Here is a 14736-nt window from a genome sequence, read left to right as displayed (position 1 = left end):
AGAGATCAAAACCTCATCGAAAACATTCTCAGCCAAACTCAAGTCGTTTTTAACCGGCTCATGAGATGCTGGCTTCAATTATCTGTTATGATTTTGGACCGGAAAATAAACCAAGCGATCAACAGAACCTCCTGTCCTCATCACAGCTGGTTAGAACCAAAACTCTGATTAACATAGAAAATATATATTGATCATCTATCATTTGCTTTCAGGTTAGGACACAGTGTGACTGTAGCTGCCCTCAGCCTCCTCCGTCTGCCCTCTCAGTTTAAGAACTCTGTTTCAAACAAATAAAGCTGGGCAAAGAAATGCATCTATTCTCTGATTACAAACGCATCAGACATATTTAGTAAGTTTGGTTCTTTGGTTTGTGTTCAGCTTGTGTTCTGTTGTTTCTATTGCTGTGGTGGACCTGTTTTTAGATAAACAAAATGCAACAGAATGCAAGAATGTCCCATGTCGTGAGAGGGGGGCTGTGTGAACTGTTTCTCTCGTGCAGTCTCATCATGAACGCACAGAGGACAGTAACGGCCGGTCAACAGTTTCACTAAATAATAAATTCGATTTCATTAGACTAATGAATTATTCTGTTGCATCCTTTTGAAACTTGAAGAGGTGATCACCATAAACTGCCATTGTGTGACATCACTGAGCACAACGTTTATCACAATTCCGAAAGCCAAATGGGGTTATAACAACACAGGGGTGAGTAAACAATGACTGAATTTTCTTTTTTGGGGTGAACTAACCCTTTCAACACAGTGAAATAATATAGAACATAGATTGATTAAAATATAATCTGCTAAAAATTAGCAGTGTAAATGTCAAAGCTAAAAAACTGACTATCCACATTTTTTTTTTTAAATATGACTTTACAAAGACATCTCTATCTCTCAACTCTCTCTTTACATAATACACTCCATTTATCTTGCGTGGCAGTCTCTCTGAAAGAATATCTTAAGTTTGAGACAAAGAGAAATAGAGAGAGAGAGACAGTGCAGTTAAAGAATGTCTCAGAGATCCAATTGTGATGTCATAATGTGGAAGTGAGGGTGAATTATCCCTTTAATGGGCCTTATTCATGAAACAAGCTGAATGAATTTTTGTGTTAAGGGGTTTGAAGACATTTTTTTTTATGTAGAGCAGAGAGTAGCTTTCCTTAACCACCAAGAAAAAAGAAAGTCTATAATGAGGACATTTCACAAACGCAGTACACACTCACACGTCTTACCTTCTCATAGTAGCTTAGCTCATAATCCAGAATGATTCCATTGGGCTGTTCAGGCTGCGGCCATGACAAGGTGATGCTTTTCATTGTAGAACTGACCTGATGCATTATCGGAACAATGGACGGAGCTGTAAGAGAGAAAGTACAAGAAGGAAAACCAAGTGAAAAAATCATTCCAAACAGCCATCTTTCCCGCTGTGTAGACTTAGCAGGCAAATTGATCAACCACTAAGAAATGGAGTACACACACACACACACACACACTAAGAGTATGATTAAAGAAGCAGATGAGAGGGCGATTGGAGTTGTTCAATAGCTTTGTGAGAAAGTGCCCTTTGCAATGGAAGCCCATTTTTCAGTTCAAGCTCTCTGATTGGCTACAGTGTGTTTCTCGTCTCACCGTCTTTAAGGAATACGTACCTGACTGAGCATGCACAGCCTCCGAATGAAACCTTTGCCCATTCCATTTCTTTCTTTACATTGCACTCTTTCCTCCTCCTGTTCCCCTTTTGTTAAAGTGGAATAACTCTTTAATTAGCTGTGTTGTAACATCAAACACATGCGCGGACATGGTCTTTTATTTAATTTTTTAAGCTACATAAAACAACACACAAACTACTTTTTTATGTAATATCAAGGACAGTATTGCAGAAATATATACCAAAACAGATGGAAATACATTTTTTATGATTCTTAAGAGTTATAAGATAATGTAGCATTTTCGGTGATGAAGAATTTCCACTTAAATTTAGCAGCATTTAATTCTTTATTATTTTGTATGTAAATATATTGATTGAGTAAACTTTATTATCCACAAATGTGGAAATTTTCTTTTGGCTTCTCACAAGAAAGAAAAGGTAATACACATACACATGTAGGATACTGACATTAATCATAATCATACAACAACATTAAAACACAAGTGCCTAAAAAAAATAATAAATACAAATAAATCATGATCACATAAAAGCTACCCTTACTTCCTTTCATTCAATACTCTAACCGACATTGGTATAAAAAAAAATGTATAAACATTTTTAAGAGATTTTGGGACCTTATACCTTTTTCTAGATGGGAGCATTACACATTCAGGGTAAAGTGGGTGTGTGGAATCAGATATATTATCGTTGCTCTACAGTGAACTGCATGCAAATACAGATTATCAAGCTGTGCTTGCTGGTTTCCTATAATTTTTTCCCGTTCATTCTCACTATACTAAGCAACGTATTCTTACTCTTCACTCCCAAATTTCCAAAACAGCCTGTGATAATAAACTGATTGACTTACATCAAAACTCAGTTTCCGCACATGAATAGCCTTTGACTTGCTTTCCTAAAAATATTATCTACGTTCTCACCAAAGTTCTACCTTGTTTCAATATATGTTCCCAAATATTTAAAATTTTCAACAGTCTCAACAGCCTGATCATTTAACATTACTTTCCCTAACGTATAGTGTTCTTCAGGTTTACCATTGAAAATCAGCTCTTTTTTCTTACATTAATTTGACAAGAACTCAATTTGCACCAATCCTCAAAGACACTAATATTTTTAACATAAGTTTACTCACTCAGTGATTGGCTCTTTAAAACAGAGTTGCGCCATATCATCAGCATACTTAAAGATGAGCTGTGTTACTCTTAATCTGTAACTCATTGGTATACATTGAAAATAAAAGTGGTGAAAACATGTATGCCATTCATAAAAACACTGTGGTCAATCTAAGGGGAAATATTTGATCCAATATATCAAAGCAGAGTTTACTTTTCAATTACAGACATGCTAGAAGCATATGAACCTGCATAGTATAAAAGCAGAGGGTAAATCAATAAAAAGGGCCCATGCATAAAAATTGGAATCATGAATATGCTTTGCTATCAAATCAATTAATGTAAGTGTAGCATCTTCTGTCCCTCCGTATGGTCTATATGCAAATCATACGGATCTAAAACCTTACTAACTGAAACCATCATGTGTTTAATCATAATTCTTTCCATACCCACTGAGCAAGCGACGTCTGTGGACATACAAAACAGGTTGATATCTCGTCCGTCCGTCCAGGCCATGATCTGAACGTCCATTGACAGCCAGAATTAGTCGATTAATGACACTGATAAATTATGTCCCATCAGGCCATAATCTATAGGTCCACTGACAGCCAGAACTAGTTCAGAACAGACGTTCATACTGGCTATAATCTGGACGTCCGTTGACATCCAGAATTAGTCGATGAATGACGAGAAAAAGATGTCCAATCTGGCCACAATCTATAGGTCCACTGACAGCCAGAACTAGTTCAGAACAGACGTTCATACTGGCTATAATCTGGACGTCCGTTGACGTCCAGAATTAGTCGATGAATGACGTGAAAAAGATGTCCAATCTGGCCACAATCTAAACGTCCACTGACAGCCAGAACTAGTTCAGAACAGACGTTCATACTGGCTATAATCTGGACGTCCGTTGACGTCCAGAATTAGTCGATGAATGACGTGAAAAAGATGTCCAATCTGGCCACAATCTAAACGTCCGTTAACATCCAGATTTAGTCAATAAATGACAGAAAATATGTTAAAGCCACAATCGAAACGTCATTTATTTATTATTATTAAATGCTTGTAGAAGAAAACTACATCAAGTTTGCAAGTACAACAAAAAATATAACAAACATCGTCATTGTCATAACATTACAACTATATGTAACCGGGTGGTAAATACCCCTTAAAGTTTGTTTTTCGCCTTGTATGTTTAAAACTGTTATTTGATATGTTGAGTGAATTATGGAGACAGGAAAGGCAGCGGTTACCTGTATTTCCCTGGAGTTGTCAACAGGTGGCGCTATGTGTGTTGCGTACGAGATTATGCGCATGCATTCTCACCTCGGTCATTGTTTTGATAGACATGCAACGAGTAGTGTGAGAGAGACGCTCACTCTCTGGGAACGGGTAAATATAATGTTATGTGGTAATAATCTTGATAAATACCATTTGTGGATGTATACTTTGTTGTGTAAATATGGATATATTATCATATTTGAGAAGTTATGTCGTGTGTAATGTCCGCGATGATATGACGTCACACCATGCGGTGCAGGCCTGTTCATTTGACATTAAGAAATGCTATGCACTTTTTTCAAATGTTCATTGTGCTTTTCATGTGATTTGTATTTAATGTGATTATTTACACAGTGTACAACAGTATGTTGAGCATTTCAACCCTCGTGAGGTGAATGTGATGTTCTGTAGGAGCTGATTGTTACGTGAGTGTTATTTTCTCTAATTTCTTTCAAGTGATATGTAAGTGGGAAATATAAAAATGTACTTATGTTGTTTTGTTTGTACAGTATTCTCACTGCCGTATTGTACCTTATAGTATTGTGCCGTATTGTATTGTTTTGGAATCGTGTTGCATATTATTTTTTGTCTTTGATTGGATTAGGCTCTTCACCAATCAGCTGATTGAACTTCTATTCAATATGAAGGGAAGGGCAAAAAAGATAAAATTTGAATTGAAGACAATAAATTGTTTTCAGCAATAAAAGGTGAGCTTCATATTATGGTCATTAAAAAAAAAAGTGTGTATATATGTATGTGTGTGTGGAATGCTTAATATCAGGCTTGATGTAATTTGACTTGATTTTTGATTTGATAACTAGGCATTTCATAAACTAGACATAATCATTTCATTGATTTGAGTACTCAAATTTTCATCTATGTATACTATGTATCTCTGCTGCAAGCTAGACCACAACAGTGGCGTTTGTATATTTATTTTACATGTGGATTTTTTGCTTTGATTGTAGCTGCTGTCATGAAATGGGACCCAGCTGCTACAGAGGCCCAAATAAAGTCTGCTGCATCTGATCATCTGAAACATGCCCCGGGAGAGTCAGGGGTGGTGGCTGTAAATGAATATATTGTGGACCTTATAGCAGCCACATTTTGTTAATTGTTTACTGTTTTAACAAAATTTTATAGCACTTTTATTTATAACTTTACTGTTCAGGTTTTAAGTTGTATTGTGTTAATTTATACTTGACTGTTCAGGTTTTAAGTTGTATTGTGTTAATTTATACTTGACTGTTCAGGTTTTAAGTTGTATTGTGTTAATTTATACTTTACTGTTCTGGTTTTAAGCTTGGGTAAAATTTGTAATAAAAATATATTTTCAGATTTAAATAATTTATTTCTTGGAGTGATCAGTTTGTTTTACAGGAAAATGTTAAGCAGTTTATTACAAATATATTATAAGATATAAAAATGCAAGACTATATACACTAGGCTACACTTTTATTCAATTGAATATTCAATATTATCAATATTCTTTACAATCTAATTTAGGTCTATGGTCTGCGTGTCTGCAGTTTCATGACACGACAACCATTAACAATGAGTAACTGGGTTTTTCTCAGTGAGAACGAACTCACTGCCACTGTTTTAAAGTAAAAACATTTTAAAGTTGGATCCTGGCAAATATGCACAGATGGGATTTCCATGTCAGTATGGGTCTTTAACAGTCTTCTTTGACATTTCTACTACAGAAAACGCGTCTAATACAACTTTTATTCTGGCTGCCTTTAGATGTCTTAACAATTACGTCTGTAGCACGTCTTTAATTGACGTCTATACAATGTCCAGAAAAGACGTATAAAAAACTTTCATTCTGGCTCCTGTGAGGACGTCTTCTGGATGTCTAACAATTACGTCTGTAGCACGTCTTTAATTGACGTCTAAACAATGTCCAGAAAAGACGTATAAAAAACTTTCATTCTGGCTCCTGTGAGGACGTCTTCTGGATGTCTAACAATTACGTCTGTAGCACGTCTTTAATTGACGTCTAAACAATGTCCAGAAAAGACGTATAAAAAACTTTCATTCTGGCTCCTGTGAGGACGTCTTCTGGATGTCTAACAATTACGTCTGTAGCACGTCTTTAATTGACGTCTAAACAATGTCCAGAAAAGACGTATAAAAACTTTCATTCTGGCTCCTGTGAGGACGTCTTCTGGATGTCTAACAATTACGTCTGTAGCACGTCTTTAATTGACGTCTAAACAATGTCCAGAAAAGACGTATAAAAAACTTTCATTCTGGCTCCTGTGAGGACGTCTTCTGGATGTCTAACAATTACGTCTGTAGCACGTCTTTAATTGACGTCTAAACAATGTCCAGAAAAGACGTATAAAAAACTTTCATTCTGGCTCCTGTGAGGACGTCTTCTGGATGTCTAACAATTACGTCTTTTAGACGTGGTCTAGACGACTTTTTGCTCGCTGGGTACATTTAACCAGGACTAGAAACTGGTCTATAATCCTCTGGTAAACTTGCCCCTGGTGTTTTGGGGATGGGTATTACTGTAGATACATTCCACATATGTGGCACAGTATACTCATTAAGTAATGTCTGAAATAATAAGCGGCTCTTTGAGCTGATAGCCACAGACTTTTAACGTCCTCCCCTTTACCACATCAGGGCCTGGTGCTTTATAAACGTTTACATGGGCTAAACACGCAGCTACCGCCTGCTCTAACAGCAGGGGTGATGGACCTGTCTGAATATTCTTAAAGACCTCTTCACTTTTCCATTTAGCATCTCTTAAATCAAATCTACTATAAAAATAATTACATTCACAAATCACAGGTATTGAAGTCTCCGAGAACAAACACCAGCTGGTCCACAGACTTCTCCGGTGCGTCAGTGAAACATTTAGTAATTTTGTCAGCCGCTTCAGGGGTACTTGGTCCCGGCACATAGACAAGAATCACCGTGATCTGCCCAAACTCTATCTGTAAATAAAAAGGTCCAATTGCAACCAAGATAATCTCATAGTCTCGAGTAAAAATCCTGTCCAGTATTTTGTATTGTGTTACCCAGGTATTATCCAAAAAAAACACGGTTTATTGATTTTCCAGCTGCTCCTTTGTCTCGATCTGCTCTAATGAGAGTGTAGCCATCATGGTCGACATTACCGTTATTCTCAGTCAACCATGTTTCCATTAGATATATTAGACTGCTACACATGAACAGATTTCTGTTTTATCCTGATAGATAGTTCATCAAGTTTGTTATTTAAGAATCGGTCATTAGAGAGAGTAATCACAGGAAAAGGGTCACGGGTGCCACATCTGCGCAATCTGTTTTTGACAACACCTCTTGATCCCTGTTTCTTTATTTGACTTTTTATATGTTGTGTTATCTTCCTTTTTTATCATTTAATACTGAATAGAAAATGTCTGCCCAGAATTGTAGGTGTTCCCGTTGAGTGCAGATGCTCTCTTCTTTTTGGGGGGATTTTCTCCTTATTTGGAATGCCCAATTCCCAATGCCCTCTAAGTCCTCATGGTGGCGTAGTGACTTGCCTCAATCCGGGTGGTGGAGGATAAATCTCAGTTGATAAATCCCAAGACTGTCAATTTATCACAAGGCTTGTTGAGCATGTTACCATTGAGATGTGTGGAGGCCCATGCTATTCTCCATGGCATCCACGCACAACTCACCACGCACCCCACCAAGAGTGAGAACCACACATTATAGCAACCATGAGGAAGTTACCCCATTTGACTCTACCCTCCCTAGCAACTGGGCCAATTTGGTTGCTTAGGAGACCTGGCTGGTGTCACTTAGCACACACTGGATTCAAACTCATAACTCCAGGGGTGGCAGTCAACGTCAATACTCACTGAGCTACCCAGGCCCCCGTGCAGATGCTCTCTAAGATTAAAGAGAAGATCATGATGCAAGTAAAATGTGAATTTTCCAGCAAACTTCATCTTCATTTCGCTACTCTGTCAGGTGTCAAATTATTATGAAATACCACACAAACTTATCACATATACAAACTTAAAACAACTTAAAAACAGACAAGCAAACAAACAGAGAAGCCCAGGGTCAGCAGCCTGGCATTCAACAACAACAATAATAATAATACAGTTAATCACTGCTTCGATTAGGTTTTAAATAGAGCAGCTGAGAGAGTGACAGTAATTTTAACAGTAAATCTGTTTCTCTTTTTTGACTGCTGTAATCCACCTAGTGGATTTTTTTCTTGGCAGATGCTATCTGAACCCTGATGGAAATAATGGTATATGCTATTTACACCCTGGTGCAAATAGTGTCAGATACTATTTGGACCCATATTTAAATGCTAACATAGAGTGTGGGCATCAATGCAGTGTGTTTATTATGTTTATTTAGAGGCTCACAGACCCCGCACATTAACCCCTACCCTTAAACCTAACCTTAACCTTACATTAGAAAACATATATGGTATTTTTTGTTAATTTACAGTAACCACACAATTAACCATGTTTACAATCACCACCATATTACTGTACTAACAACATGGTGAATTGCATTAAAATATTTTCTGCTAAAAAAACTGTAACGCTTCCCACAGGAAGGAGGACAGGAAACAGGTGTTCAGCGCAAGGTAAGCTTTTATTCTCTTTCTTTACAACACACAATGTAATACAAGCGCACTGAGTTGGCTTGTCGTCTCTCTTTGACTGGAGGCTCTGTGTCTGCTTTTATGCCGCTCTCCTCGTGCTCACTGGAATTAGAGACAGGTGTTAGGCATAATTTAGCTCAGGTGTAAGCGCCCTTACCGCTTTCCTCTCCCGGACGGGCGCTTGACCACGCCCCCGCTGCCACATACCCCCACCGCCCGACTCAGGTCGGGGCACCATCCGGCCTGCCTACCACTCCCCCCCCATTTCTGGAGAGAAAGTCGGCGACAGCCATCTGCACCCCCGGTCTGTGGACCACCTTGAATTTAAAGGGCTGGAGAGCCAGATACCAACGGGTGATCCGGGCGTTAGTATCTTTCATGCGGTGGAGCCACTGGAGTGGGGCGTGATCCGAGCAGAGGGTGAAGGCCCGCCCCAGCAGGTAATACCGTAGGGTGAGCACCACCCACTTGATGGCCAAACACTCCTTCTCCACGGTGCTGTACTTAGTCTCCCTCAAAGAGAGCTTCCGGCTAATGTACAGCACTGGGCGCTCCTCCCCCTCCACCACCTGCGAGAGTACGGCCCCCAGCCCTCTGTCTGAAGCGTCCATCTGCAAAATAAAAGGGAGAGAGAAATCAGATGCATGAAGAAGCGGCCCCCCACAAAGTGCGGCTTTAATCTGCATAAACGCCTGTTGGCACTGCTCTGACCATTGGACCGGATCTGGAGCCCCCTTTTTAGTGAGGTCAGTCAGCGAGCTGGTGACGTCCGAATAATTAGGCACAAACCTTCTATAATAGCCAGCCAGCCCCAGGAACTGCCTCACCCCCTTTTTGGTCTTAGGTCTAGGGCAAGTCGCAATCGCCGCAATCGCCTTATCAATTTGGGGACGCACCTGGCCATGACCCAAGTGGTACCCCAGATACCGTACCTCCACACGCCCAATCGCGCACTTCTTAGGGTTTGCTGTGAGCCCCGCCCGCCGCAGCGATCTTAGGACGGCCCTCAGATGTTGCATGTGCCGCTGCCAATCATTGCTATAAATGATAATATCATCTAAATAGGCAGCGGCGTACAAGGTGTGAGGTCTGAGGATCCGATCCATGAGTCGCTGAAACGTGGCCGGAGCCCCAAACAAACCGAAAGGAAGCGTCACAAATTGGTGTAATCCAAACGGCGTAGTGAAGGCTGTTTTCTCACGGGACATTGGTGTCAAGGGGATCTGCCAATAACCCTTCGTTAAATCCAAGGTCGAATAAAATCGAGCAGTACCTAACCGATCGAGCAGTTCATCAACACGGGGCATTGGGTACGCGTCAAATTTAGACACCGCGTTGACTTTTCTGTAATCCACATAGAATCGAACAGACCCATCACTCTTGGGAACAAGAACAACCGGGCTGGACCAATCACTGTGGGATTCCTCTATTACGCCCATATCAAGCATCGCATCTAATTCCTCCCGTACTATTTTCTTTTTATGTTCGGGTAAGCAATAGGGACGGCAACGCACCACCACGCCCGGCTCGGTCTCGATGTGGTGCTGTATGATGTTTGTACGGCCCGGTAGAGGGGAAAACACATCCGCAAATTCCTTTTGTAATTCGGAAACCTCTGTGAGTTGCCGCGGTGAGAGTTGGTCTCCACAAGTAACCGGAGTGTTAAGATTGTAGTTTTTGTTAACCTCCGGTCCGAGCTCCGCCCTCTCCGGAACTACCGTGGCCAACGTCACAGAGGCCGCCTCCTCCCTCCATAACCTCTATCGGTACGTTTAACTTCATAATCGAGATCCCCTACTCGTCGTGTGACCTCAAAGGGTCCTTGCCACTTGGCGAGTAATTTAGAGCTCGATGTTGGGAGTAATACGAGTACCTTATCCCCCGGTGCAAATTCCCGTAGCCGAGCACCCCTGTCATACAGCCGGCGTTGGCGTTCTTGAGCTTGGAGCAAATTCTCTTGTGTTAATCGCCCCAGTGTGTGGAGTTTTGCTCTAAGATCGAGAACGAACTGAATTTCATTTTTGCTATTAGAAGGTCCCTCCTCCCAAGCTTCGCGGATGACGTCAAGGACACCGCGGGGGCGTCGCCCGTACAGCAGCTCAAACGGGGAGAACCCTGTGGAGGCTTGTGGGACCTCTCGTACTGCAAACAACAGGGGGTCTAGCCACTTATCCCAATTTCTAGCGTCATTGTGTACGAATTTACGAATCATGTTCTTGAGCGTTTTATTAAATCGTTCCACTAGGCCATCAGTCTGCGGATGGTAAACGCTAGTGCGAATCGATTTAATGCCCAAGAGCTCGTAAAGTTCGCGAAGTGTTCGTGACATAAAAGTCGTGCCTTGATCGGTGAGGATTTCTTTCGGAATCCCCACCCGGGAGATTATCTTGAAGAGTGCCCCCGCAACACTACGTGCGGAGATGTTGCTCAGAGGCACTGCTTCCGGATATCGCGTCGCGTAATCCACTAGGACTAACACGAAGCGATGTCCGCGTGCTGACCGTTCTAATGGCCCGACGAGGTCCATCCCAATTCTTTCGAAGGGGACCTCGATTAATGGTAGAGGGCGCAATGGCGCTTTTGGGGTGGCCGGTGGGTTTACCAGCTGACATTCACGGCACGCCGCACACCACCTGCGGACGTCACCGCCAATGCCCGGCCAATAGAAACGGGCTATTAGACGGAGAAGTGTTTTCCGTTCCCCTAGGTGACCGGCCATAGGATTATAGTGAGCCGCCTGGAAAACCATTTCCCGGCGGCTCTGTGGAATCAATAATTGCGTTACTTCCTCCTTTGTTTGAGCGTCCTGCGTCACTCTATATAACCGATCTCTAATCATGGCAAAATATGGGTATGAAATGGCGATGCCCGGCCGGAGCTGTTGACCATCAATTACTCTCACTTGGTCAAGAGCATGTTTAAGGGTTTCGTCCCGCGACTGCTCTAGAGGGAAGTCCCCCTCAGGGAATTCCCTGAGAGGAGGGGCGGCCACCTCGCCCCTTCCCTCGTCATTCCGAGCAGCCGAGGACGGCCCCAGCTCCGCCTCCCCTGCCAAAGCATCGCACACCGCACACCTCTTTATGCAGGACCCATCCGCACAAATACCCTCTAAAATATCTTTAAAATTCGGCCAATCGGTACCCAAGATTAGCGGATGGGTGAGGCGGGGACTAACCGCTGCCTCCACACTATGGTTTTTTCCCCTGAATTTAATCACCAAAGTCACCATGGGATACTTGTGAACATCCCCATGCACACACCTCACCCTCACCAGTTTAGCTAAACCCAAAGCCCCGGGTTGAACCAAGCATTGGTGGATGGTGGTCTGATTGCAGCCGGTATCCAGCAAAGCTTGGTAAATACCCCCCCTGATCCTTACCGAATCCGGTATGCTCCAGCCCGATAGGGGGCAGCCTGCGGGACATCGGAGACCGCACCACCGTCCCCACCTCCATCAGCGGACACTGATCCCGGAAGTGGTCCGGGTCTCCGCACCTCCAACAGGCCGGCCCAGGTGTTGCGGCCGCACTTGTGCTGGCGGGCGCCCCACCTGAGGAGGAGAGCGGCTGAAAGACGGGGAGTGGGAGGGTACATTCTCCCAAGGCCGGGAAGCTGGTCTCTGGAACCCTCCACGCCTGCGCGGGGCAGGAACGGGCCCTGGGGAGAGAACAGAAGAAGAGACCAAAGGGGAGGGGGCGAGGGCAGGGGCAGACACAAGGGAAGGGGAGAGAGAGAGAGACGAAGAAGAGGGCTCGTCCGCCCTCGGGATCGCCGCCAGCTGGTCCTCTGCGAGACGAACGGCTTCCTCCAGCGACGCCGGGCAGTGGCACTGGACCCACTCCGCCGTTGTCCGGGGCAGCCGTTGACTAAATTGCTCCAGTACCACCTGATCGATAACACCCTCGACGTCGCGGTCCCCCGCGAGCAGCCACCTCCGACAGGCGTCCCGGAGCCGTTGGGCAAATGCGAACGGGCGACCGGACTTTTCCAACTTCATGCCCCGGAAGAGCTGACGATTCTCTTCCGGGCTCCGACCGACCTGTTGCAAAATGGCTCTTTTTAGGTCTGTATAGGCCAGGAGGTTAGTTGCCGGCAGTTGTTGAGCCGCGAGTTGAGCTTCCCCGGACAGGAGAGGAACTAGGCGGGCTGCCCATTGTTCATGCGGCCAGCCCCAGATTTCTGCCGTTCGCTCAAACAAATCCAGAAAGGCCTCAGGATTGTCTGCTACCCCCATCTTCTGTAACGTGGGCGGGGGCAGCGTGGAGCGGGTGTCCGGGGTCGCGGCTGTGGCCGGCGCGGCCTCCTGGCTGAGGAGGCTCCGGATGGCGTGCCGGTCCTCTGCCTGAGCCCGCATGATCTCAAAAAACCGGCGATCCTGGTCCTGCTGGAGCTCAAGCAGGGATTGTTGGTGGCTCTGGTGTAGTGTCGCGAGGGACTCGAGGACCTCCTTCAGCTGGGAGGACTCTACGGGGCGACCCATCTCCATACTTGGATGAACAACTCCCGGGTTTCGGCACCAGTGTAATGCTTCCCACAGGAAGGAGGACAGGAAACAGGTGTTCAGCACAAGGTAAGCTTTTATTCTCTTTCTTTACAACACACAATGTAATACAAGCACACTGAGTTGGCTTGTCGTCTCTCTTTGACTGGAGGCTCTGTGTCTGCTTTTATGCCACTCTCCTCGTGCTCACTGGAATTAGAGACAGGTGTTAGGCATAATTTAGCTCAGGTGTAAGCGCCCTTACCGCTTTCCTCTCCCGGACGGGCGCTTGACCACGCCCCCGCTGCCACAAAAACAAAACAAAACAAAAAAACACATGGTAACTACAATATTACTAGGCTATAGTAATGCAATCTACAAAAACGAGATCCCAAGCCATGGGAGCGAGTGCAACCGACAGACCCTGCCTCCGGATCAAACCATTCTCTGCACTCCCTGACATACACTGTGACCAAATCACTGTTATGAATTCAACATTTATATTAATTTGTATCTATTATTTTAAGTAGTATTAAAGGAAATATTACAAGAGGAAACAGGAATTTGGATGGAGAAGAGAGTGGGATTCTCTCTGTGGTCACAAGGACAACAGTAAACATTCACATGCCGTCCATACACCCCACACAACAGCAGCGCCAACTATTGTTAAGTTAGTTGTATATTTATGTGGTTCTACCAGACTACTAGGGTTAAAATAGCTGCACTGTGAGCCGATCCATTTTTGCAGCACACAGGGAATCACTTATACACTGCTACTCTAATGAATGAATGCTTGCACAGCCCTTGAAGCATGACAGAGTGACCATAGGGTGAGTTGTTGTCAATTCTAAGTATTCACGAACTTAAACTTTCAGACATGATGTAATTCACACGAATATGCCTTTTTGTTTTTAAAAACGTGTTAGAATTACACGTGTATGAATATTAAGTTGCCCATTTTCTAGCATCATTACCAGCAGCCATATCAGCTATATCACCCTGCAGCTCTTGACTGGTTGCCCACTAAAGCTAAGCAGGGTTGAGCCTGGCCAGTACCTGGATGGGAGACCTTCTGGGGAAAACCAAGGTTGATGCTGGAAGTGGTATTAGGGAGGCCAGCAGGGGGTGCTCACCCTATGGTCTGTGAGGGTCCTAATGCCCCACTATAGTGATGGAGACACTATACTGTAAAAAGGCACTGTCCTTTGGATGAGATGTTAAACTGACGTCCTGACTCTCTGTGGTCATTAAAGTGTGTGTGTGTGTGTGTGTGTGTGTGTGTGTGTGTGTGTGTGTGTGTGTGTGTGTGTGTGTGTGTGTGTGTGTGTGTGTGTGTGTGTGTACCACGGCTGCTGTTGCATCACACTGGTGGTGGTTGAGGAGATTCACCCTGTGCTATGTAAAGCACTTTGAGTGCCTAGAAAAGCACTATATAAATGTAAGGAATTATTATTATTACAGTAGTTATCTGACTTGTTGCACAGTGAAGAGGATAAAGAGGCTGCTAACAGGTATAAAAACGAATTAAACAACAAATAAACATGCAAATCAGAGTACGCGAGTCGTGACAATGAGACGATGTG

At 43.6% G+C, this 14736-nt stretch overlaps 1 protein-coding gene and 1 long non-coding RNA gene across 2 annotated transcripts in view; one reads left to right on the top strand and one right to left on the bottom strand.

The window, feature by feature from the left end:
* Window positions 1–14736, bottom strand: part of LOC127645599 (ephrin type-B receptor 1-B-like) — a 323036-nt gene that overhangs the window by 78262 nt on the left and 230038 nt on the right. Inside the window, exon 6 of the mRNA XM_052129261.1 lies at window positions 1232–1356. Coding sequence (XP_051985221.1) covers window positions 1232–1356 — 125 coding nt within the window. The remainder of the gene's footprint in view (window positions 1–1231; window positions 1357–14736) is intronic.
* LOC127645604 (uncharacterized) lies at window positions 4077–5395 on the top strand. The gene is made up of 4 exons (XR_007970791.1): window positions 4077–4172; window positions 4416–4486; window positions 4666–4768; window positions 5030–5395. It is a non-coding gene; the product is annotated as an uncharacterized LOC127645604 (long non-coding RNA).

The sequence above is a fragment of the Xyrauchen texanus genome, chromosome 6 (genome assembly GCF_025860055.1).
Source record: "Xyrauchen texanus isolate HMW12.3.18 chromosome 6, RBS_HiC_50CHRs, whole genome shotgun sequence".
Lineage (NCBI taxonomy): Eukaryota > Metazoa > Chordata > Actinopteri > Cypriniformes > Catostomidae > Xyrauchen > Xyrauchen texanus.
Note: the sequence above shows the minus strand (reverse complement) of the source record. Positions and strands in the feature narration are given on the sequence as shown.